We start from the raw sequence: 26,072 nt of genomic DNA on the forward strand, positions 1-26,072 counted from the left end.
CTGCTCCCAGAGCAGAGCTTTTATGTTTAAGAGACATCGGTCTCTTGTTGACTGCAGACGGTAGCCTGTACAACTGTGAAACGTGCAGTACCATTTGATTAAACTTGTGATCAAGGTTTTGGGGATAGTGACACTTGTTTTGGGTAAAATTCATGAATGTAGGCACCTTGAATACAAAGGATGATTGTTTTTAACCCTGGCATCAAACGAAATACCTAATAGATCGGTCAAGTCATTGGGGCTTTCAAATAAACCACTCACAGGTACCAACAAAATAGCTTCCAGAGATCATGTTTCTCTATTGATAGTCCCCATGGGGGGGGGGTTAGAGGGGGGCGGTGGAGGGGGTAAAAGGCCAACTTGCTAGAGAAGAGTGGGGGACAGCCTGAAATTCAGAGCAGGGTTTTAGAAAGAGGTAATGGTGCAGGCCTACAGTAGGAGAGGCTCTGAAATTGCATGCCTCTACCTAAAGTAGTATAACGGTTTGAGACAATATTTCATACTGGAAGACTGCCAGTTTCTAGGTGGTCCCCGTGTTTCCATAAAAGGGTCCTGTGCAATAGCCTTTGCAGCTAGCCAACTGGTTCTTTGCCTTTCTTTTCCTAGCACTGCAGAGAAATCAGGCCACCCAAACTTGGAACACAAAAGCATAGGGGGATACTCCTCTGTCCAAGTCCCTTCAATCTGGAACACAATTCCCCTTAGCATCCGCACATAGAGGATCACCTTGCCCTTAAGACCGGCTCCTCTTCCCCTCCCCCGGCATCCTGCTGAACCCATACCACTCTTTGGACTATTCAACCACCTCACAGGTAGGCCGGGCAGCAATGAACCCGCTGTGAAATGAACTGAGCGACAGGGAGAATAAACTACAGCAGAACACAGGACAGAACCAATGCCACTTCTACGAAAACAGCCAGGACACGGGTGCATATCGCACTCCATGCTTAAGGAAGAAAGCAGAAGGCACGGCCACCCACCCGCACGCATCTGCTACCATGCACCACTTAAGACACAACACACAACGCTTCCGCCATACAAATGCAGCTATCCCCCCCCCCACGACAAGAATTAGTTCTAGTTAGACACATAATGAGTCACCTGCACTTGCATACTTCTCCAGACTACCTCACAGCACCCATCCACATGCCAGCTCGACATGGGTAGCTAACAGGGACTTGGCCGCCCCTACCTATCTTCATATTGGCTAAAACGCACACACGCATTTCTAAACTCCACTGAGGCATGTTCTATACCTTGGACTTCGGTCCTCTGAGGGCATTAACCTACAGCGTTTTGAGGCCATACCAATGGGAAAAGGTGCTATGCAAAAGACAAATTAAATTCCATTACACTGAAGCTTGCTCTCCCTCAAACTAAAGATTTTGCATGTTTTTATTTGTATTTATATATATATTCACATGGTTGACACTATAAACATGCAGTGGAGGCAGTCCAGTTTCAGAGTGGCGTTACACGGTATAATGAATATGTAGATAGTGTTTAGATGGGTGCTGGCGGTATGGTGTTCAGATATGAAGCTTTAGACATTTTGCTACTGGTTAAACATACATACAAAGAATCAAAAGAAGTGGACCAAGAACTGATCCTCTTGGGATGCTCACTGGAAGCTGAGCGCATGAGGAGGAGCTGGAGTTCCAGGAGATATCAAGGGTAGAGAGAGTTTGGTGGAGGGAAGGATGAGCCTAAGTCAAGGGCAGAAGAGAGATCAAGTAGATGGAGGAGAGGTGTGGGTGGTGAGCAGTGGTAATGCATTTAGATTAATTATTGCAGTTTGTCAAATTTCTGGTGGGCAATCCAGAATGGATTTGTTTTGCACAGAGCACTTATCTCAAGGAAAACGACTAATGTTTGAGGGTTTTGGAGTCAAGAGGCAGAAGGGAGTTAGGTCTGTAGATGGAGGGAGGGAGTGGTAGGGTCAGCAAGTGTTTTTTTTCCATACTTGTATGACCGTGGCCATCTTGTAGCAGTCAGGGAAAATGACAGTTGAAACAGAAAGAAGTTGACTAGATGAGAGCAGGTGACCAGTGCGGGATCAGTTGGGGTGCAAAACAGGGATCAACGGCATGCAAATGAAAGAACCACAAACCAGTTTGACAAAGAGGATGGCCAATTGACTTGGGTTCTGAATATTCTTTTACTAAACTCCACTTGGCAGCTCAGTCCTCGGAAATGATTGATAGGAAACATGTAGCAGTCAAACACCTAAATGAATATAGACTAACCATGTTCACCTCCACAAGAATTTTGTTGTAGGTCCGTTACCATTTTATTGATTATTTAAATGGGGTGGTCTTTCTGGTTCTCAAATGATAGAGAAAGTATTTCTCCATGAGCTTTCCCATTTTGCCCTACTTTCGTGGATGCATGAGCATGTTTTGGCTTGCCTAGAGCATAAGAAGACCTGAACAGTCACACATGGAACCACCAATATGAGCCACTTGGTGTAGGTCTGTTTTTGCAAGGCTTATGCTCTAAACTGCAAAGTTTACTTCTGGACATCTTTTACCAAATTTGTGCCATCTTGGATCACAAAAATGACCAAGTAATTAAAGGGAGAATAGTGTATTGGCCCACCTGACCACGATTGACATACATTTAAGGAGGCAAGCAGCAAGAGGGATGTTGCTTCCCAAGCCTCATTCAAATAGATAGATCATAACTAGTCCATGACTGATGAAGGCAGTCTTGCACCCTTCAACTCATGTGCTTGCAAAGGATGTTTCACTTTTGGCCTCATTCTTTTAAGAGAAAAAAGAGGGTTATCAGATGCAAGGTTTTCATTGTGTGAGCTAAAATGTAGGTATATATTCCTAGGTTAGTTGAAGGCACCATATAGTATGAACATAATGCGTTTGTAATACAAACAGCAGTCACTCAGCCAGAAAAGTTCAAAAACCGTGTTAACCCAATTTAGTTTTTTTTTTTTTTTTTAAAAAGGAGCAATTTTGTAAGTACTTTGGAAATGCAAAATTATTCTCAATTGATCAAAATGACAGCGGCAGTATTCCATAATTTAAGGGCAAAAGACATGATGTAGTTTCCTTCTCAAGTAACGGAGCTTCATGCTGCATGGAGAAAATATACAAGGAGGAAAGTATTGCCTTGCACTATTGAGAAGAAACAAGGACACTTTCTTTTTGGAAGCTATGAGCAGCTATCAATTACGCTCTTCATCTAACAGCCAAAGGTGGGTGCAAAGGCGAGTGGTGATGTGGTCCAGTCGCTGAGCAAGCAGCTGCATTCTCATTGAGTGATGCCACTAAAATAAGCTGGCCTAACCCAGGTAGCAAGCAGGCTATCAATAGTCATGCACATATAATGGAAGTGACTAGAGAGATCTGGCTATTGTTCATACCAAAAGTTGACTTTTTTATTATCCAGATATTTTTTTTAAAACTTAAGTCGGGTACCACTATTCAGACCCAGAAATCTGAGGTTCATGTCAATTGGACTATATTGATGGATTCTAGAGCCGTTTCCTGCAAGTGATTACCATCAATTTGAACTAATATTTGAGCTCATGGAGTCATCAATGTCAACATACAGTTGCTGAATCGGATGGTTTTCCCACCAAGACCTCTTAATACACAAACCGAGATCTAGGTGACATCAGTGTAGGCAGTAACCAATAGGTAGGAGTTGTTCCAAGGGCTAGAACATGAAGGTAAAATGTTATCAAAGGATGTGCAGAGCACTACAAGATCACACAAGGTAGTGGGCAAGATATAGACAGAATGTCGAAGAGCAACAACCGGGCTATGCTCGGGTAGTAAATATTGAATCCTGTTCAGGGATGTGACCTGAATCATAACACAATCTCGCAAATTGGACATTGAAGTTCCAATAAATTGTACGAGGAATACATTTTTATTAGATCATACAAATGAATAAGGATCTTTCAAGTAGCATATTATTAATAGCATCTTATTAAACAGATTAAAAAACCCAGGTTGATTGTCAATGTTTACGTTATAGTCTTTACACTATTTTTATTCTTCATTGTGAACTGCTTCATTCACTTGAGAGGGTCACCCTGATCCCAAATGGGCTTTGTTCCACTAACAGGAAATACAATGCTGAACATCAGTATCAGGTCAGCTTTAATACATCCCTAGTGACACCTCATAAACACACCAATTTGTTCTGAAATCTCCTTCAGGGAAGTGAAAAAACAAATCAAGAAATGCCATTCTGCACAACAACAATCTTTGCTTTAAATAAATAAATAAATAAATATGTGAAGCCAAACTCAAAGAGCATAAAGCAAGACATGTTTTTTAAGGCAAGCATCCATCTCTTTGCATGGGGATAATCAAGAGCCTATAAATTGCACTATGCAGTCTGCATGTCATACGATTCCCTTTCAAATTGAAGCCATTTTCTCTGAGCCTTAGGTCAAGGAACAAAGTATCAAAATTTAGCAATGGCTTTTTGGTATTAAGTTACTGGGATGTATACCATGAACCGGCGACATTTGCATGGTCTCCAAGCACTCCGGTGGATCTGAAAAAGAGGTTGGTGCTTTAGCTAAGCTAGGTAGCATTGCAGATGTGTTGGTGTGCTGAAGTACCCGACTACTGTGTTTCAGGTCTATTTCTAGGCGTTTTGCCTCTAGGGCATAGAGACAATAGTGTCCAGATGTTAGCATCACATATCCATGGGTGTTTAATGCATTGGCCAGAGTGGGGGTTTCCAAGTTGGTTGCAAAGTTCTGTTTCTTGTCTCAAGAAAGGGATTATAAATAGCCATGTGCAAGTGGCTCTTTTGGTCTGTGTATAGTGCCTTTCAGCCTGAAAGGGGAGTGATCTAGTGCAAGAGGGTAAATAGCAACATAGGGTGTCCAGCTGATGTGTCGGGGATCATGCAGGGAGAAAAGAAATCGCGGTCCCTCTCCGCTTCTCTAGAACCCTACGAAAAAGAATGGGCAACAACAACTTTTTAAAAATTGATTCCAGACCATTTAATTGGGACTAGGACACAACCATTCATCAGGTGTAGTTTGGTCACTTTTTTCCAAGTATAAAACAGACAACATGATAACAAGGTTTGCACTTGTTTTCATCTTACTACAGATATCCCATCTGTTTGTCTTTTCGTTTTTTTTCAATCCAATTACTAACACAAAAGAAAAAACCATATGAAGTGCTCTTGTACTGGGCACAAAGGTAATCATTACAAGTGTGACCGTACAGCAATAAAGTGGTCATAATGAAATTGCCTCCACTTTTACCACACTGCCATACTATAAATTCCTCAACATACCCATCGAGTCCTATAGACTCTGAAGTTTGGGATTTGGATCGCCTTCCGGCCATATGAAGTCAAGTAGATTTTTCTGCTAGTAGGAGGTGGCGTTAACAAGGAGTTTGGCAGGCATTCCTGTGGAATGACGCCAAACTTTTAATGAGGTCAAACTGTGCAAGGGTTTTCTTTAGGGAAGACCTAGACCGAGAGGTCTGTCGGATGGGAAGAATCCAGAGGTTATACCGAGGGAGGAAGATGGATCATTTTCTGCTGTTTAAGGTTCAAATTGATGTACAATGTTGGCCATAAGCTCTTCATTGGTATCACTGCCACCATCCTAAATGTGCTCTTTTCTTATAGGCCAAGACTGAATAACTGGGCATTTTATCTACCCCAAAGTGAAGGACTCAAGATTCGACTGGGGTGTGAGAAACCCACCTTGAACACCAAACGCTACAATAAGAAAACCAAAGTCTATCAAATCTTAGATCATGACGGAGCTCTAGGAACTTGTTTTTATGAGGTCTTCATAAGAATTCATAATGACTTGAAACAAGCAGAATCGAAGTTGCGTTCAACACTTTTTGCTGCACAGATCATTCATAAGAGTCACTTGTTTTACACCGAATTGCATCCTTTCACAGGATAGATGGTCTTTAATCGGAGGCTAGCTGAAATAAATCATCATGACCATTTTATTTACTTAGCACAATGGGCCACATTAATAACCAAGCAATGGTGCCATTCAAAACTATGCACCAAGTTCCAAATTTGCAGTTTTGCAAACTTCTGGTAATAGTGCTTTTCTCAATAGTGAAAAGGGTGGTGCCCGATCTCTTGTAGTGTATCATTTGGATTGTTAGGTAGTTGCCTGAAACCAGTATTTGGTGCTTGCCACAATACACCCACACATCCTTGACTGCAATAGTCTTGCAAACATTTCAGGTCCTAGAAGGTTAAAAGAACTGGCACACATTACCAATTTAAAAACTGAATTATATCTTTGGTTCTGTGCATATACATTATTCCATATGGATTCTTTACATTATTCCATAGGGATAAGATGGGTTTTTCACATCTGACATCTTTTTTACCAGAGTACCTGCTGAAAAATCTTTACACAGACAGCATGCAAGGCGGGACTATGTTACTATGTGCACCGAAGAGACCCAAGCTGCTCCTCACTTAGGAGGTCCACAATGCCGAAACATGTTTGGGGATGCTTGTGGTCTCGTGTAGAAGTGATGTGACCAAGCAGTTTTGGCTGTACTGCCCCTTTTGGGGTGGGACCAAGCCTGATTGACATATGGTCTTTCTCCTTCTGTAATGAATTGGCAGGCGAAGAACTATGGCCTGGAGGGCTGCCTAGAGCAATGCCAGAGGTTAAGATTAATTCTGCCATCACCTCTTTTGTTTTTCAAGAGTCCATCATTAACATTCTGAATTGCTATACAATCAAATGCTATTGCTAAACAAAAAAAAGACAACCTCTCCAATAAAAAAAATGGTTAGATTAATATCATGAGCGTACGCTCCAAACTGGGACCATGTGTTTCCTAAAACAAATCTGAGCTTCAACAGGAAGCAGGGCATCTCTGAAAGGAAGGCTTCAAATTGTTAAACTGCCTAAACTGAGACTAATAGAAGGATACGAGCCCCAGATTTAGAGACATTTATTAATAAGCCAACATTTTACAAAAGTAGATGAGGTTAAAATTCCCTTTTCTTGACACCACAAATTCGGTGATATCCCCACCTGGTAACACGCAAACAGAAAAATAGAACTCTAGTTGCTAAATGTGAAGGAGCATACGTTCACCCACAAACATGGTTGATGGAAACATAGTGCATAAAATGGAACCCCATTCGACTTGGAGCATAAGGCATCCTCCAAGCACAGCAAAGCCCGCCTTTGGTACATGGGGCACTTTGAACATGCAGGCCAGATCTACGGTAGAAAAAAATTGACCCAAGAAAAAGGGCGGGTTGAGGTATGCAAGTCAAACCTTGAAAGCCATGCAAATATTGTTTTAATGACTCTGCTTGCTCAATTTATATTGCAGAGTACATATAACCTGCCTCAACAAATACGTCCATATAATCAAAATGTAAAAAAGGGCATAGGTGGCAGCAAGCTTGTTTGCAAAAGCGAAGACAACATGCAGTCATTAAGCACCTATTACACCCATAAGAGAGTTGGGTAAAGCTAAAATCAACCATTATTTACCACACAGCTTGAGATGATAACATATAGGAACAGCCTGTTTCCTTACCTCCCATGCAGAACATTGGAAGGAAGTTAAGTGAAATTAAGCAATGCCCTGCAGTTAAGGGATCTACTAATTGCCCAGATGTATTGGATCCGTCAATATGGGGCGAGTTGACTGCAGCATAAAAATGTCTGAATCAGGTTAACGTAGGTAAACCTTTGCATGAAAATTAGCAAAGATTGTGTTAAAAGGAATTGAATACATCAGGGAAAGAATAAGCCTTAAAATCATCAAAAGGCCTATATAAAACAAGGAATGTTTAAGGTGTACGTAAGAGTAATAAAAACAAATTCTCAAAAAGGTGGTGACCGTAAGTTTAAGTCCTACCTGCCATCTTATAAGAAAACGAAATTCTACATCAATTTTTCGGTTTTAACAATAGTTACACAAGGATACATATAAGGTCCTGGAGAACACAGTGATGTCCCATTTCGTGGACCATCAAATATGAAGCCCATTGAAACAAGAGTAAAGTTAGTTTTGATTTACTATGTATTAGTATGACTACGTGCCTGATTAAGATTGGCGGTAACTAATATATGCAGTATTAACAAACACAAGTTGAGAAACACATTTTCCAAAAATATGCCTGCTTTAGGGTGGAGGAAATACTGCATGCAGCAATACTTTTGTGCAGAGAAAATGTTCTCCACACAAGTGTCACCCCAAGGGGTAACACCGTAGATCCCACATGGAATCCTACGGAACTTCAAAATGGGGAATAACTGAAGGGTCTGCATGTCAATCACGTGGACCCTTCCTCTTACCGAATGTTGTAATCGTAAACGAGTTTGGCAGCATTAACAAAGATAACACTTTCAAACTTGTAATCAAGCCCCAAGTCAATAAAATGTAATACTTTCTTTACATAGTTAAACAATGCTGTACATTGTATGAATAGTTTTTGGGATAAAATGGTGTGTACTTTTTAAAATAAAAATCATGAAAACATTTGTGACAGTAAGAAACATGGCTCTGGCAGCCGAAAATGATTGTTGAAAATTGTTCACCATTCAAAAACCTTAGATTCTGAAGAACATTGTTAATAACTGTATTTTGCCCTGATGTACATTTCTTGTCCTTGTCACGAATCAAGTAATTATTGGAAATATTGCAACCCATTTAATTTGTATTTAGGCCGCTTACTGATGTACACCCACATTTTACATAAATCCTCTGACCACTTACCGACATTCATTTAATTGTCTCATGTTCAGTAAAGTCAAACGTACTTGTTAATAAAGATGAACTTTGGCACTGCAAAGAAAACAAGGAGGCCCATAACGTAGGCACAATCTTGTATGATGAAAACACGGTCACGTGATGGTCAGGTTATGACCCTTTTCATGTCTTTACAGCCGCATAGAATTGTTGGCTAACCAGAAGTAATCAATTGCACCTTTAAATTTACTATGAAACCTCTCGTGAAGGAGGGTCATTGTCTTGCGTGATGCGGACAAATACACAGACAGCCTTCTCACCAACCAATTATCTAATTAAGGACACATTTGGATGCCATCCCTGTCTGTGTAGATTACAGATAGGTTATTGCTGCAAACTCTATACTTGGCACAAGTGATAGGAGTAACAGGTGAGCATTTTCGAGATCTATGGTTAGGATGAAATCCAATTCCTGCAGAGAAGAAAACATTTTGCAAGCTGGGGACAAGAAATGTTGCATGAAAACAAATACGTTAAGTTGAATAAGGTCCAAAATGGGAACCATTGAGCTCTAGTAAGAAATAGGGAAAGGTCAAAAAGTACATAATTGGGTGCAGGCTCTATGGTGCTTTTGAAACAAATGAGGTAGACGTTTGGGGATGGATGGAGGGTAAATTGAAGAGCATGATTTTTCTGTGGATAATATTCTCCCCATTTGAGAGAAACTATAGTTCATTTCCTATCTAGGGAAGATTACCGATGTCCATTGCCCTTGGAACAGGGTGAGACCAAGAGCGACCAGTCCTCTTCCCAATGTTCACTACAGCAAAATCTTTAGGGCTGTTGCAGCCATTCATGTCTATGTTGCGGAGACCTCTAGGATTGCTAACCATGCCAATAATCAGACCTCTGACTGCACCTATGATGGTGTCCCTTCTATTACTGGTGAGTATATGATAGGATTGGTTATTAAGCGCTTTATAAATGACTTGAGGGTTCTAAGCACGGACACGGGGATCGAACCTGTGTTGCTCTGTGTCATCTTGCTTCCAAGGCGAGCACGTTGCCGCTGAGCTATCCTCCTGAGAAAAAGTATGCAAAGTTCTGTCATGTTAGAAGGTTCCCATGGACTTGGCTGTATAATTCTTCGTTTTTCTTTTCTCAAGTTATTTTGCCAATTCTACCATGACAAGTCTATTACCTATTAAATTACTTTAACCACATTTCCTTGTACAACCCGTTTATAGGCAGAAAGCGAGAACCAAGAGTCTGCAAAACATGACTCCATTAGTCGATTTTCCGTTTGCAACTTTAAGGCAGTCCTAATAAGACTTATTGGATGCAGTATTGCCACCTTTTACAACCATATGAACTTTTTCAATTTTAGTTTCAGGAAGAAATTCAATGAAAGTCCATGTTATCTATACAATAGTGGGCATGGACTATGTTTAGAGTAGGCAAGGCAGATGTTTCAACCTTCCTGTCCATAGAGCCTAAACTGCTGAATGTATGTTCCAACCTTCACAATGCTTCAGATTTTCAATAAGTGGTCTCATGGAATTCGGTCAAAAATGCAATCCCGTCCAGGATTGCAAGACAGGACAGTGCCCTACTTACAACAAGTATAAGGAATATTTTGCTTTATGCCTTGCATGCCGTAAATCTCGTCAAATTATCCACCTACACAAAAAAATACAGTTCGGACATATTAAAGTGTGGCATCAATGAAAGGAAGAGCTAGCACAGATGTATGTTAAAATGTGTCAGCAGCAAAACATATGTTATTGTTGGCTAAGAAAGGAAAAATAATGCTTTGATATTGCTTGATGTTTTGAAGCCGAAACACCCAATTAAGAATGACAGTTGGATTTGTGTATCAATTGTTAAATTAATGGAACATCAACATGTCAAGGTCGACACAGCTAATGTAAATGGAAGTCCATTAAGTCAAAGTAAGATTTAAGGAAAGGACCCAGCGAGAAAAGACACTAGGGTCTGGAGATAAGATTTTATAAAACCATCTTTGAAGCAACCATTTTCTTCCAAAGATAAGATGGTCATCCTTGGACCTTCCCATTTTCTCTGTTAGCCTGGCACTGCTCTCAACCTGAGCAGGCTTTACAACTGCCTTCCATGTGGTATGTCAATAAGCAATTCACACATTACTCATGGGCATCAGACCTAGCTACCTTCTTGGTGAACCTGAAAGGAGTGCCTTCCACTCCAAGTTCAACAAATTTAGAATCTAGAATTAAAATAGGTTAACAAAATGATTGATGTACCGATTACCTAAATCTCTGGCATGGAAATATAGCTGTTCAATTATCCACATCACAGACCTGCGACATTGAAGCACTTCAAATGCCTTTGCGCAAAGAGCAACGAAAAAGCGGCAAGCAGGCAGATTCCCAACTGCAAGGTCAAGCAAAGAAATATGAAAAGGACACCAAAGCCAAAATGATCAATGTTTACAGTGGAGTCATTTCTTGTTCATGAGGCCCACGGGATATAATAGAACGTATTAAGAGTATTCCTGATCCATCCACAGCGTAGAAAAACTATCAGAAGCAGGTGAATCTAGACAAAACATACTGCAAACCTCTTGTGCTACACTGAGACTTTTTTTTACTATATCTAATTTCATAAAACAGAAGAGGTACCCCTATTCAATGAGAAAACCACTCATAGTTCCAACTAATACATAAATAAAAAATACAAACGTTTCTATTGCATGATATCATTAGATCACTGGTCAACAAGTGTGAAGCAACATCTTAAACTAATGCAGAAAGTACCTTGCAACACATAACCAGATGGAGATTAACTCTTGCACAGCAAGAAACACTTATTGGAACATTACTTACACTTAGCGAGGATAACCTCTACAGAGTAAGTAATCTCTCATCACCTGATAATCATTGTGAGCAAAATATCCTTAACACCAAGAAACGTAATTCACAGCATCTAACGCAGCTACTAACTGATCAGAAGTTCTAGAAAACAACCTGTGAGATCCACTTGTTTGCCCAATGTCCAACTTCTTAACCCATACATGGGTACTAACCACAGAACAGCGCCTGGTTTCCGCAGTGTGGTACGTACAAAACAAAGTGCTAATGCATGAGCAAATACATCCCTCACAGGAGTTCTTACCTTATATTCAGCTCAGAGGACCAGTCTCTCACGGTACACCACTACTATCTCTTTCCCAATTGTAAATAATCACTCTACAGCCAAGGTTGAGGAAGGCTTTTCCTGAGGTGCCGACTACTCACCTGCAGACTTACTATCTATTTAAGTAGTAAGCTACCTAGTTCCATCAGATGTAGAAGTGCAGATTGGTTTCGATCAGGATTTTCGGAGCTAGCATGGATGTGCCAGAAGGTATTCACATTTTCAAAAAAAGTACTAAATCAGTGCGGTGGCTTCCAACCAGGAGAGAAACAGCCATTTGTCTGAGGTGAATAAACATCAATGGCAGATTTGTGCAAAAACAACCAAGTCACATGATTTGCCTCTAGAGAACCAGATGGCTCATGGTTTGCCAACAGCTAGAACAAGACACTGAACAAGGCAATGTCATTCAAAGTTTCAAATATAAATATGGCTCTGCAAATAAATATGGCGATTCTTATTTTCTGCCAATGGTGTCATAAGTACCACAAACAAACTAAGCAAAAAAGCCACAAAGAAAATACAATGCATCAATGCAGTAGGGGCATGGCCAGGAAAAGCAGCTAATACTATGCTCGATTTAGTCTGAAGCGCATAGCTTTAGTATCTTTCCATTCAATTTCAACTGACTGGCCTGCACACAAGTTTCATACAGCAGCTTGGGGGATTGGTTACAGTGACACTATCCACTAATTCATGTTTTAAAAGTTGTCCAAAAAAAACCAAAGTGAATGAAAATGTAGGTTGCTAGGAGAAGGTATTTGACTGGTTTGCAGAAACTCCCCACCATGCAATAAGAGATAGAGAGACAGGAGCTATAGGTGTACCTTCATGGAAGGGTTGAGGGATAAAGTGCATGCTACCTGCTTACTTGGTAGAGGTGAAGGAAAGTGTCGGTGACAGGGTTAGATGTGTCTAAAGAGCCAACTATCAGGATAAAACCATTTATAACATTAAAGAAAAATGGAAAATGTTTTTTGAAGCCAATTCCATTTTACCACTCACCATCCGAAAACAGACCACCATGCCATTCCTTTGGTACAGGGGAGGATCATGGACATGGAGGAGACCAGGAAGACTTGTTTTAGGGCATTAACCTCTGAGGTAATTTGCAATAGCTAAGGTCATAGTAGTAACCACCCCAGCCCCCAAGCCCAAGTGCAGCTTTTAATCTGCATGAGAGAACATCTCGTGTCTCAAGAGTGATGACTAGCAACACCTAGTACCAAATCTGCACATACTATCGAAGACCTCACTCAAGGGGGCTATTACCGTAGAATACCATCAGTAGACGTGTGCATCATAAGACACTACTCCGAACAACCATCTTAACCAGCTCAGTAATCAGACTTATAAACAGCATGAGCTGAATACATCAACAGTGCCAACTCAATATTGGATGGTGTGAGAATGTCTGCACCACCACCACAACCACATAAAAGGTAATTGTAGGCCCCCATTAACTTTTAAAAAAACATCACAGGACAGATTGAGTACTAGAAGAAAGCTCACTCTCCGAGCATCTGTACGTCTAACAGCCAAAAGATGAAACGTGGTTAAACCAAAATAGGTACTTGGTGCTTAGCAACCTTTAATTTATATTGCATGGGTATTCTACCATACGCGATCTCTTGTGCAACACTGAAGAGATTAAAACCAACGTGAAATGAGTGTTATATCTTGAGAGACAATAGTGTTTGTGTCGCAATAATCAGTTTGAGACTTCTTGCAAACAATATACATATGAACCCCGTCTATGATGAAGCTCAAACCACATACAATTAAATGCTGGTACTAAAGCACAACGTTTTCCGTATAAAAAAAATAAACATGGCGTGGTGCCATGGTGAACCAGGAACCAATTTGTGCTGGAAATACTTGTGCAGTTGCTTTCAGACTCATTTTAGTTTGGCTCAGCTCGGCATGATAACGCCCACCAATCTGCTAGCATATGGCGTGTTATGTCCACAACTGTCCAAGTCAGATTCTCCCTGAATAGGTCAACAAACGACCCGAGATGTGTTTCAGTTGGGAGCACATCTGGCTTTAGCTTAAACAAGCGAACACAAGAAAGAGTAACGTGTTCGACAAAATCATTTCTAACTAAAGTGCTTTGAAACGAGTGGGCAAAAGTCATTCAGGATAAAGTGGAAAAAATGGCAAAGCCAAATGAGACAAAATATCTTGTCAAAGATGAGGACAAATGTTTACGATTACAACATTCCAGTGCTTCTCCAAAAGCACACTGTAGATTGCGAAACTGAAAAATGAAAAAAAATTCCCCGATTGGAGTAGCTTCAGGGAACCTATGTACGCGGCAGTCTAGAGCACCGAAGCTGCTCATTTAGAGAATAGGGAAAGAAACGTTGACGTTTGATTTAGTTTGCTCAGGGCAGCGATAAGGGGCAGTGGGGTGGGGGAGGGGACAACCCATAAAAAAGGGTTGAACAAGTCATGATCAAACTAACTTCTTGAAGCTTGCCACTTTTAAAATGATGTAAAAAAAAAAAATCCAACAGAACCGTTCAATATATATCAGATCATTTTTGTTTTCATCAATGAACCACAATCCGGCAACGGGCATACTACAAACTTAAAGCTAGACAATGCATGATCAGATCAGGGCTGGTGTTTAAGCCAAAGTACCCTGAAAAGGGGGCAACTTTCATTTCAGCCTTAAATGATTGGCCATGTAGGTAGCTAGCAACTTTTAGCTAATACCAGTTGGTTTTGGAATAATGGTGGAATTTGTCGCAGCCTGTTGCATAAAAAGGGCCTGTAACCGGAATTAGTGCAGTTTTTAAAGACAGCTTAAAACAGAAAATAAGGTGCTTAGGTTTACAAAAGTAACAATTATTTTACAAAAATACATCGATATTGATACCAGGTAAGGACAGTCAGCACCAAAATAAATAAACGTCTGATGTGTCTGAGGGAGTCCAGATAAGAATGCAGTGCTCAGATTGGCCAACACACTCCAACCCTTAATTAAACACCTTCCTCTTATAAAACCCTATGGCTATTCCAAGTGGAAGAATGATACTATTCTACTTTACTGTGAGTTTTACATAGAAAGGAAATAAATGATGATGCCTTATAATACTAATGAATCAACTTGAGAAAAGCCACTGCAATGCAGACCATACATAGTCTTCCACATGGGCTCTGGCCTAATTATGGCTAGTTGACCTAGTGATGAATGCGTATATACTGGGCACGTAACAAAGAAAATATACGTCCCTGTCATTGGTCTAGCAAGATCCCTCTAAACGTTTGTAGCTAAAAGAACCGTCCTGAAAAACAATTGGTTTGTTCAAAATTTACATTAGTTGTAAAAAAAATTTAAAAAATTATTATTGTATATAATTACAAAATTAAAAATCTAACACTACAACACAGTCTACACATATAAAAATCAAAGGCACTTACATCTAACAAAAATCATACGCAAATCAAGAAAGTCTATCGACATCAAACATTCTTGGACATGGGAACTACAGTCTAGTAATAATACATACATCTGTTAAAAACTGCCCTACAGGTTTCTGTGGCAATACTGTCACCAAATACTGGACATTCCTCAGGGGCTATGATGTTAGAATACGTCTGTTCCTAACCATTCAGTTGGAGGTGCTTATTTGGGATTGTGTAGTTTAGAGACACGCTGTTTCTAGCATTCCATGCGCCATCATTGAGCTAGCAGATTTACTCTGCTGGTAGCAGACCAGGAGACAGAAGATTTGGTGGCCAGTTGGAACAAACAAGTTCTCTGTTCTTGGTGATGACACAAGAAAACATTAGAATAGCCGAGTGAATGAATCCACATTTGAAGTGAAAATTTGGAGCGTACTGTGATCGCCTTAAACTACCATGGATTATTTACCAGTGAAGAGCATATGTGGCACACCAACTGGAACATACGCCTTCTAAAATCTCAGCCTGAGGAATGTCCAGTATTGGTACAGAAACATATAGGGCAGTAATGAACAGATTTATGCATTACTAGATTGCAGTTCTCATGTCCAAGAATTTTTTATGTCAATAGACTGAGTTTGCGTATAATTGTTTTATATGCAAGTGCCTTTGATTTTTTTTTTTTGTTTTTGATTTTAATTTTGTAATTATAAACAAAGTATTTTTTCCACCACTAATGCACATTTTTATAAAGGCAATTTTTTCAGGACAGTTTAAGCTACAAACTTATAAAGGGACCTTGCTAGTCCATTGACCTGGGACGTATCTTTCCTTTGTTATGATATTACATGTATTGTTTCCCAGGTAGTAGAAACTATGCCCAATTCCTGGGTACACTGTTAGATGCTGTTGATATAATGGGCACAACAGGCTTACTTAGAGAAAGTGATTTAAAGGACATACCCCAGTCGAACAAGCTTTACCTCTTGGTGAATCCTAATACCTTCCAGTTAATATTTTACACTAGTGTTTCAATGGGGGACAGTGGGAATACTTTTCTTCATTCTAGAGAAAACTTTAAAGAGAAAAAGCAAGTGGGAATCTTGAGAAAAATGCAAAAACAAAGCAAGCCAGCAGTTAAAATAAACACGCATTTAAAAATACCATGGCAAATTATTTTTCAGCAGTCACATCAGTGTATTTATCAGTGTGGCGGTGCCAAGACGTCACATTTTGTAGGGTGGGAGAGCATTACAACTCCCTTTTACTTGCCACCTTCTAGCAGGCTGGTTACAGCAGCCTAATAGTCACACTTCCCATCTGTTCAGGGACCACAGCAGTCGGAACGCAAACATCCTTCTGTCTGGACCAAGATAAAATAAATCCATGAACATTAAAAACAAAGCAGAGGCCCCAAACAAATGAACACACCCCACAATTCTGTACGTTTGACCAAACGTAGGAGGGTGGGATGAAATTAAGGGCAGCTTTCATCACTTTTCTTTTGATCCTCAATTTTGGCAACATCTTCAGAGCTTCTGTGCTGATGGGACTTTTCTTTTCCCACCAGCTTGAGGTTTTGGTGCCATTTGCCCACATTGAAAGAGAGCATGAGAATCTTTTTCACCCCTGTTTCCAACTCAGACGGGGTGCCTTTCAATCCGGACCAGTTGTGGACACGGATCCTTGGACTGTCTCCCCACCATATGTTTCTGCAGAGTATGTGTCAGCAGCTGCTGATGCTCCAACGGTAGCCTCCTCCTGTGGGGGCGATTCCTCCTCAGCCTGCCCCCGTGAGGTGACTGTGGTTTCAGGAGAGATACTGTGAGGCCCTTCCAGAGGTAGGCATCCTGGGTGGTTCTTTCGAAAGTGCTGGTTGAGGATGGCCTGGAAGGGAAAACTCTTGCCGCATACATGGCAGTGAAACGGCTTGTTTCCTGTATGCTTTCGAATGTGGTACTCCAATTGATCCTTCCGTGTATACTTTTTCCCACACATCCTGCAGACAAAAGGCGTGATACCCATGTGGAGTCGCATATGGCGGTCTAGGCTGCCCTTCTGGTTGAAGGATTTGGCACAGTAGATGCAGGTGAGGCGTGGGTTGTAGCGGAACCATCGCTCAGATACTTCCTGTTCACGCAAATATTCCACATAGCCACTCACGCCGCCCACTGATGACTCATCTCCCTGGAAAAAACAAAGAAAACATTATGCACATGGAAAAGGCAAAAACCCATCAAATACTTAAAAATGAATTGAAATAAGAAGTTAATGCAACTACAGAAGTTCGCAACTTCTAATGAAAGATCACACCACAAATAACCAAGTTTGCTGCACATTATGCCACTTGCCAAAATGCCAGGAAAGAAACATTGTTGGAAGATTCAGCCATACAGTTATAGAATTCTGGTCCGATACATTCATCTCTTGTTTTGTACATATAAAAAGAGGCAAACTTTAAGATCAAGAATACAAGCCCACCTCCAACAGTACACTTCTGCCCACTAAAAAAACAAATTGCCTACACTGATGCCTTCATCAGACCAACATTCTGTGAAGATGAACCTACCTCCCCAAACCATACCAACAGAGCTTCAGAGAACCAGAGACCAAGTCATGTTAGCACCCAAAATAAGTAGAAAACATAAATCCTCCCAAATTTTAGTAACAAACGGGTCAATAGAGAATTGACAGACTTGAAGAGCTGGCACAAGGATCAAAAGGCTATGGCAGAAGTCACTTCATGAAATGGGCAGACATGCATGCAAGTCCCAGACATGCATGCAAGTCCCAATCAGGAAGCCATTACTCCTGCCAGAAGTACAATGCTCAAATCTCGGAGCACCTAAGAAAACAGCAGACCTTTAAAATGTATACAATGCACTCACTGATGTAGACATGTTAAGAACAACTTTCTCTCTCCATTCCCTCCCTTCCCATGATTGCATGTCGTGTTCTGTTCCCTCAACCTCCCTTTACTCACAGGTTAGTTCCTCTACTCAAACCATGGTTGGGTTCCCTCCTTTCATCTGCATACAGTTTCCAGTCAACCTTATGGCTGGTTCTTGGATCTCCCTTCCCTCCCTTTTTGTTAACAATCATTCTCCGAACTAGTTTATGGTCTCCCTAATGCCAACATTTCTCAAATTGAAAAGGACCTAGAAAAGGGATTGCCATGGTCATGCTTTGTTCAACGTGCAGTGTTTTGTTGTAAAAGAACCTTCTTCCGTCTCCAATAAAATACAAATGAATAAACAAACTCAAAGACAACCTAGAGCCATCACACAAACTATGCAAGTACATATTTTATTAAAAAAGCGCAACTTCACCAGCTGAGCAGTATCAAGGCACGGTACGCAAAATATATGAACAGAATACATAAAAAAAACAACGGCACAAAAATAAAAAAGCATAAAACATCTTTATAAAAATGAAGAAAACAGTTAATAACCAGCCTATACAGAAGAGACTCTCAATGGAATTACGGCACATCAAAGGACAGCGTATGTTGTTTAAGCCTAAATTTAAAGGCTGGCAATAAAGAGCTCTTTCGGGTAGCTAATGGGATCTTCCATAAGAAACAGCCCCGAGTGCACACGAGTCTACTCCCAAAACGATTATCATTGTATTTGCTGACGTTCAACAAAGCCTTGACACCAGACCCAAGGGATCAAGTGGGAATGTAGGGTAAGGCCAGGTTGGTCAGGCAATACCATGAACAATCTTCCATATCTGTATTAGGACTCAGCTCAATTTGAGACTATATAGTTAGCCAAAGAAGGGATCTGCTTCAGACACATGGTCAAACCTTGTTAGACCACAGATCCCCCGCACTGCACGATTTAAAACCGCCTCAAGTTTTCTAACTAGTTTCTTAGAAATTCCCAAGTACATTGATAGGCAGTATTAAACTCGAGAGTAGCACCGCTTGGACCAGCATTTTTACATTTTCTTTTCTCCAGCTTGTTAGCACATCTGCTCATATAATAGAGATGGAAATAAGCTGTCTTGGCCACCACATCTACCGGTTTATTAAATGATTGTCGAAAACTAGCCCCAAACATCTGACAGATTGCACCGGTATCGAGGACCTCCAAGCACAACAGGCGATACAAAAGGTAGCAGTGATTGTGCAATCCTGCATAATAGTAACGTTGCTGTTTTATCGCTATTCAGGTGAAGAAAGATATTTAGCATCCTTCAATGCACAACTGTTTATTTATTAACACTTGGTGTGGGCAAACATCAGCATATGTTGAGTAGTGAAGCATGGCCAAACTTAGTACAATCATGTAGGACACACTCGTACAAACACAAATTCTTACAGTGGGGGGTATTCGCTGCTCATTTCATGGTGATGTGTCACCTGTGGCTAGGTACATACAGAAGTCTGACCATATGTCCTTTGGGCGGCTGACATTCGGTAGTCCAGTGATGTATATTTCCTCGGTGTCATTTGCCCAGATAACGTCACTCCTCCTCATCTCTCTCGATGGGGGTTCTGTCCATCTCATAAGGATAGCCCTCTTGGCCAACAACAGTCCCAAATTCAGGAATCTGCGCCGAGTTACGCCCAGCCGGCCAGTATAGCAGAGTATACAGTCACATGCTGACAGATCCAGCTGCCGCCCCAATACAGACAGGGTGGTTTTAACAGCATCCCAACATTCACACAGTTTCGGACCATAGCATGAGTAGTAAGTGTGCACTTTCATCTCTACATCTGGGGCATACGCTGACCCTATTGGTCCGAAACAGGTTCAGTCTTGATGGGGGGTAATATAGTCTATTAAAAACCTTAAAATGTATGAGTCTGAACTTCAGAGGTCCCTACCCCACCTGGAGCGTGTAGTTTAGTATTTGTATTTATTTTGATTTATATAGCGCGTAAATCCAAAGCACTTTACAAGAGGAACGATCAGTTACAACAAGCAATACATGACAATTTAATCAAACCAGAAAACAGTATAAAAGAACAATTTACAAAGTTGAGGTGGTTAAACACTAGTAGAGGTAGATTCAGTCAAGGAAGAAGAATAAAGAGAAGTTAGGGGGGTGAGTGGAAGAGATAGGATTTAAGAGAAGTGCGAAATGAAGGGTAGGAGGTGATGGAGCGGACGGGGAGGGGTGGGCGATTCCAATGGAAATGGAAAGGAGCAAGAGGTTGGAAGGAGTGGAAGCAGTAGGTGGTACAGGGTGGAGGAGGAGGAGAGAGAAGGAAGAGATCAGCAGAGCGGAGAGAACGAGAAGGAGTATGGAAAGTAAGAAGGTAGGATAGTTAGGAAGGAGAAAGATTATAGAGGGCTTTGAAGACAAGACAGAGAAAATTAAATTTGAGCTGAGAGTGAAAAGTGAGCCAACCTAGTGTGTTAAGTGAAGAGGAGATGGAGTTGCAAGGAGAGAGGAGGCAGAGGGAGTGGATGGCAGGGTAATAGTTCTTGTAGTACCTGTGTTTATAGACTGCACCAATTTATACAATACGGAAATACTCTTGACTACAGATCTTTGTAAGATATTTGACAGACAGGGATGTGTTGGAGGCTCGTCCGGGAATGTGGGCCAGTGCGTCTGGAATGTGGCACGCATGCGCAAATAGTACAGTGCCTGCAAGGGCCCTCCCCTACAGCTGTCTTCAGTAACCCCCAGTCCACAAAGCAACCCTCTACGTACAAATCACCAGCCAAGTGGATTTCCCCCTGTACTCCAGTTTTTAACTATACCTCCGTCCATGGTTGAAGGAAGAATCGGGAGCCCCCACAAGGGAAGAAGCTTATTGTATATTGGTGCCGGTGCCCCCTTAGCATTCAACTTCTTCCATGCTTTCCAAGTTGCCCCCACAGGGACCAGCTGGTGAATTGCCCGATATGTACCTCCTACCAATAGTGATGCTAATGAAGAGGGGCTTTCACGCACCCTCTCCAAGTGCGTATGCACGAGAGTGAGATTACACGCCGTCCGATAGGTTGCACGACTATGTAGTATAATTCGAAGTTGGGTGCATTGAACCCTCCCTCCTCATAGGGTCTGGACAGGTGCAACCACTTCAACCGAGCCACACCTCCTGCCCAGATGAAAGAAATGTATTCTGCAGTAATATCATGAAACAGTGTGCAGCCAAGGAAGAGTGGGATATTGTGGGAAATAGAGTAGTTTGGAGAGTAACACCATTTTGATTAGGGACAATCTCCCTGCCAACGACAACAGTACCTTCCCTCACTTTTGTAGTTTAGCCCTTAGGTTCTTCACATAGACCCCATAGTTTAGTTCTTGGGTCAGGCCAGATGTCTGCGCAATCACTATACCCAGGTAGCGAACAGCTTGTGCAGCCCATTTTAACCCCATGGTGTGTGTGGGTTCTATCGTCTGGGTCATCAGGGGGAACATTTCGGATTTACTGCTATTCAGGTGTAAACCTGAGTATGTGCCGAAGCCCAGCACTGTGTTGAGCACTCTAGCTAAGTTAATGTCACGATCCCTTATGTACACTAATAGGTCATCGGCTTATAATTATATAACTTACGGGTCCCCCCCTATCTTTATACTGGCACGACCATGCTCAGCTCGTATCTTGTCTGCCAATGGTTCAATAACTAGCACAAATAACAGTGGGCACCCCTGTCTGGTTCCCCCACCCAATAGCAAGAGCGGGGTGTCGCAACCATTTGTGCGTCCTCGGGCATATAGACGTGTGTAAAGCAATTTCACACAGGAAATTAGCCTGGGCCCAAATCCATAGTTGGACAGCACCTGGAAAAGAAACAGCCACAACACAGTATCAAATGCCTTTTGCATGTCTAATGACACCTTTGTGTCAGGTGGACTGTGGGCCTTGACGTTGTACAGTCGTCTGAGGCTCAATGCCATCGACCAGCCAGGTCTAAATCCTGCCTGATCTGTATGCACCATGTGGGTCATGAAGGCGGATAGTCGCGACGCAAGTACCTTGGCAAAAATGTTGGTGTCCGTATTTGAGGGACAATCGTCTGTAAGACCTGCATTCCTCTGGTGCCTTGTCAGGTTTCAGCAGAAGTATAATGATAGCTTCCCGTACTGTGTCCGCTCCCACTCCCGCCTCAGTGCCTCTTCCCAGAGTTGCATCAAGTACGGCGACAGCAGGCCGGAATACTCCTTGTAAAACTGTGCACCCAGCCCGTCCGAGCCGGGTGCTTTGCAGGTCCGCTATAGCTGCCTGAATTTCTTCTAGTGTTAGAAGTACCTCAAGTGTGTCGTGTGTCGCACTGCCAACTACAGTGGTTGGTATTCCGTTCAGATATTGTGCAGTGTCGCTCTCAGAAGCACTCCCCTTAAGTTGGTATAGGGCTCGGTAGAAGTCATAGAAAAATTATAAGTTACTCACTGCAGTGACAAACGTACTCTTAGTCCATAGTCTCCTTTCCTCCTTAGTGTATGGGCGTCCCTGCCAAGGGACGGGAGACGGAACCTTTTTCACCAGAAAAAACCTTCTTCCCCTTTAGAGGCGCGCGGGGGCGCAGCCCAGGGAGCATGCACTGCCCCGACTCCGCCCTCCAGCGCCACACCTCAGTGCTCAGTGACGCGTCGACAATAGATTTAACATTGCCTAATGACACCAGTATTATTAGGGGGGAGGTTGGTGGGATGTATGGAGGAAAGGGGACTATGACTAAGCGTACGTTAGTCACTACGGTGAGTAACTTATAATTACTCTTACATCCTGTCCCCTTTCCTCCATACTGTATGGGCGATTACAACTGATTGTAGCCCCAGGGTGGGGAGGAGACCCTCCTTAAGCAAATAGGTTTCTGAGAACTGCCTATCCGAAAGCCGCATCAGATCTAGAGCAAGCATCCAGATAGTAATGCTTGCAGAAAGCCGAGGGAAAGGCCCAAGTGGCCACCCTGCTTATGACTTGCCAAGGGACATGGCGCTGGAATGCGATGGCTGTTGCCTTGGCCCTGATCGCGTGGGCATGCATGTTGGCCGGAAACGGCTTGTGCTGGGCCTCATATGCTTCTTTGATGGCTGAGACCATCCAGCGGGATATGGAAGCCTTAGAGGCACGATAGCCTGGTCTTGAGCCTCCAAAAGTGACAAACGGCGTCCGATTTGTGGAAGCCCTTGGTCCTGTCCAAGTAGAATTTCAAAGCTCGCCTGACATCCAGGCAGTGCAGCACTCTTTGTGCTTCGTCCTTAGGATCGGGAAAAAACGTAGGAAGGACTATTTCCTTGTGCAGGTGGAAAGCAGACGGAACCTTGGGCAGAAATGCCAGGTGTGTCCGAACGGCTACCATGTCCTTGTGAAAGGTGGTATATGGCTCAGAGGCGACCAGCACCTGGATCTCGCTGACTCTACAAGCCAAGGTAAGGCCGACTAGTAAGGCCGTCTTGATGGTGACCAACCTGATGTCCCCGGACGCCATTGGTTCGAATGGTTTGTGTGCAAGTCCGCCCAAGACTATGTTAAGGTCCCACAGCGGGTGCTGTCTCTTGACGGGCGGGTAGAGCCTAGCGAGACCCATCAGATGTTTGACGATAGGGATGGAGGAGGAAAAAATGCCTTTCTCCAAGTCGTTGTAAGCCCCAATGGCTGCCAGGTATGTGCGGCAGGTGTCCACCTGAACGCCTGAATGGGTGCGCTGAAAAGGAGAGCACATCGTCCAAAGTGCAAGCCAAGGGGTCAATTCCCTTGGAGTCTGCCCAGTGGCAGAATCTGGTCCATTTGCTTTTGTACTGGGCCCTGGTGGCTTTGCTCCTGGCGCCATGTATGATCTCCAGATTGGCCTGCGACAGGCTAAGGTGCCGAAGCGTGACCTGCTCAGGTACGACGCTGTGAGGGCTAGTTTCCCTGGCGCAGGGTGGATGATTCTGCCCCCCTGCTGCGCCAGAAAATGTGCTGGGCCCGTCGGTTTTCGGAGCTACTAAGCCTCTCAGAGGTGCCCCCGATGCACCTTCCATGGCCTGGCCGGCCAGAATGATGAGGTGTCAGTGAGACTCCTTGATCTTGCAAATTACCCTGTGGATCAGAGGAGTGGGCGGAAAGGCGTAGGCTTTCATGCCGGTCCACTGGAGGTGAAATGCGTCACCCAGAGGCCCTGACCTTGCCAGGATGCGAACTGTGGATACTTCTTGTTGTGCCAGGTGGCAAAGAGATCCACTTGGGGGTGACCCCACCTGTTGATGATCTCCTGAATAACGAGGTTGTTTAGCTGCCACTCGTAATTGTCCGCAACAAGCCTGCTGAGCCGGTCTGCTTCCAGGTTGGATTCCCCCGTGAGGTGGACTGCCGAGAGGTAAATGTCTTTTTCCAGGGCCCATTCACACATGCTGATCGGCAGTCTGCACAGAGGAGGGGGATCTGGTGCCTCCGTGCTTGTTGACGTAGTACATGCTGGTCGAGTTGTCCGTCTGGATGAGGACACCTTGCCCTTGAGAAGTGGTAGGAATGCTATGAGCGCTAGCCAGATGGCATTCAGCGCCAACCAATTGATGTGGCATTCCTGCTCCTGACGAATCCAGGTGCCGTGGACCGAGAGATCGTCCAGGAAGGCTCCCCAGCCCTCAAGTGAAGAGTCTGTGGTGATGGTGGTCTGCGGTGAGGGCGGCCGAAAGGGCTTGCCCGTCCGTAGGTTGCAATCCATGGACCACCATGTTAGGTCCGGGTGGAGAGATGGAGGAACGCTGATGATCTCGGATTGCGAGCCCCGTGCCTGATTCCATGAGGCCGCGAAGTGCAGCTGAATCCTTCGCCTCCTTAGTCTCGTGTGCGGAATGGCTAATAGGACCGCTGCCAGTAGACCCAGGAGATGTTCGTACCACCATGCCGAGGTCACCTCTCTGCTGAGGAAGTGGGCGGTGGCCTTCTTGATGGCCGAGATTTTGTCCTCCGACGGGAAGACCTTCTCGGAGCACGTGTCCCATGTGAGTCCCAGGAATGTCAGAGTCTGCGTAGGCTGCAGCTGTGACTTATTGAGGTTGAGCGAGAAGCCCAGATCGTGCAGTGTGTTCACAATGGCATGGGAAAAGAGGAGAACCGCTTCCGGAGATGTAGCCTTGACAAGCCAGTCATTGAGGATTGGGTAGATGTGGAGGACCTGCGCTCTGAGGAGGGATGCCACGGCGTTCATGAGTCTGGTAAAGACCCTGGGGGCCGAGTTCAGGCCAAATGGAAGGACTTTGTATGGAAAATGGTAGCCCATGATCCTGAACCGTAGGAAAGAATGATGGGGCCGCCAAATCGGGACGTGTATGTACGCGTCCTTCAGGTCCAGGGAGCACATCCAGTCCCCCTTGTCCAATGTCTCCGATATAAAAACTGGCTCAACCATCTTGAATTTTTGCAGGGGTAGGGAGAGGTTGAGGGTGGAAAGGTCCAGCACAACTCAGGCCCACCTGGTTGTTCTTCCGAATGGCGAAAATCCCGGAGTAAAATCCAAAGCCTCGCTGGGAGGCTGGAACTTTCTCCACTGCCTGGCTCTCTACGAGCGACCGGATTTCCGCCAAAAGAGTTGCTGTCCCAACCTGTGGGAGTGGAGGGGAGGGAGGGAGGAGAGGCCAGGATAGGAAGGCAGTACTCAGTGGATACTACGGAGAGGATCAAGGGGTCCGCGAAATTCTGGCACCAGAAATGTGCATGGAGAGCAAGCCCGCCCCCCACCGGAGACACGTGGACCCGAAGGGGTGTGTCATGCCTTCTTTCCCTCGGAGGCTGACGCTGAGGAGGGTGGACTGGAAAAAGCCCTTACTCCCCCCACAACCCTTTTGTTGTTTGCGCAGGTTCTGAGACGGCGAGCGGTCTGGCTGCCTGGA

The 26,072-nt window shown here is 43.4% G+C and overlaps 1 protein-coding gene across 7 annotated transcripts in view; it reads right to left on the minus strand.

Annotated features, from left to right (window-relative positions):
• Positions 1-3,872: 3,872 nt before the first annotated feature.
• Positions 3,873-26,072, minus strand: part of ZBTB37 (zinc finger and BTB domain containing 37) — a 189,167-nt gene continuing 166,967 nt past the window's right edge. For all 7 annotated transcript variants that reach the window (XM_069641118.1, XM_069641117.1, XM_069641119.1 and 4 more), the window contains one exon: positions 3,873-17,474. In XM_069641118.1, coding sequence (XP_069497219.1) covers positions 16,944-17,474 — 531 coding nt within the window. In that variant the 3' untranslated portion in view covers positions 3,873-16,943. The remainder of the gene's footprint in view (positions 17,475-26,072) is intronic.

Source organism: Ambystoma mexicanum, chromosome 1q, assembly GCF_040938575.1.
Source record: "Ambystoma mexicanum isolate Mex_15411 chromosome 1q, UKY_AmexF1_1, whole genome shotgun sequence".
Lineage (NCBI taxonomy): Eukaryota > Metazoa > Chordata > Amphibia > Caudata > Ambystomatidae > Ambystoma > Ambystoma mexicanum.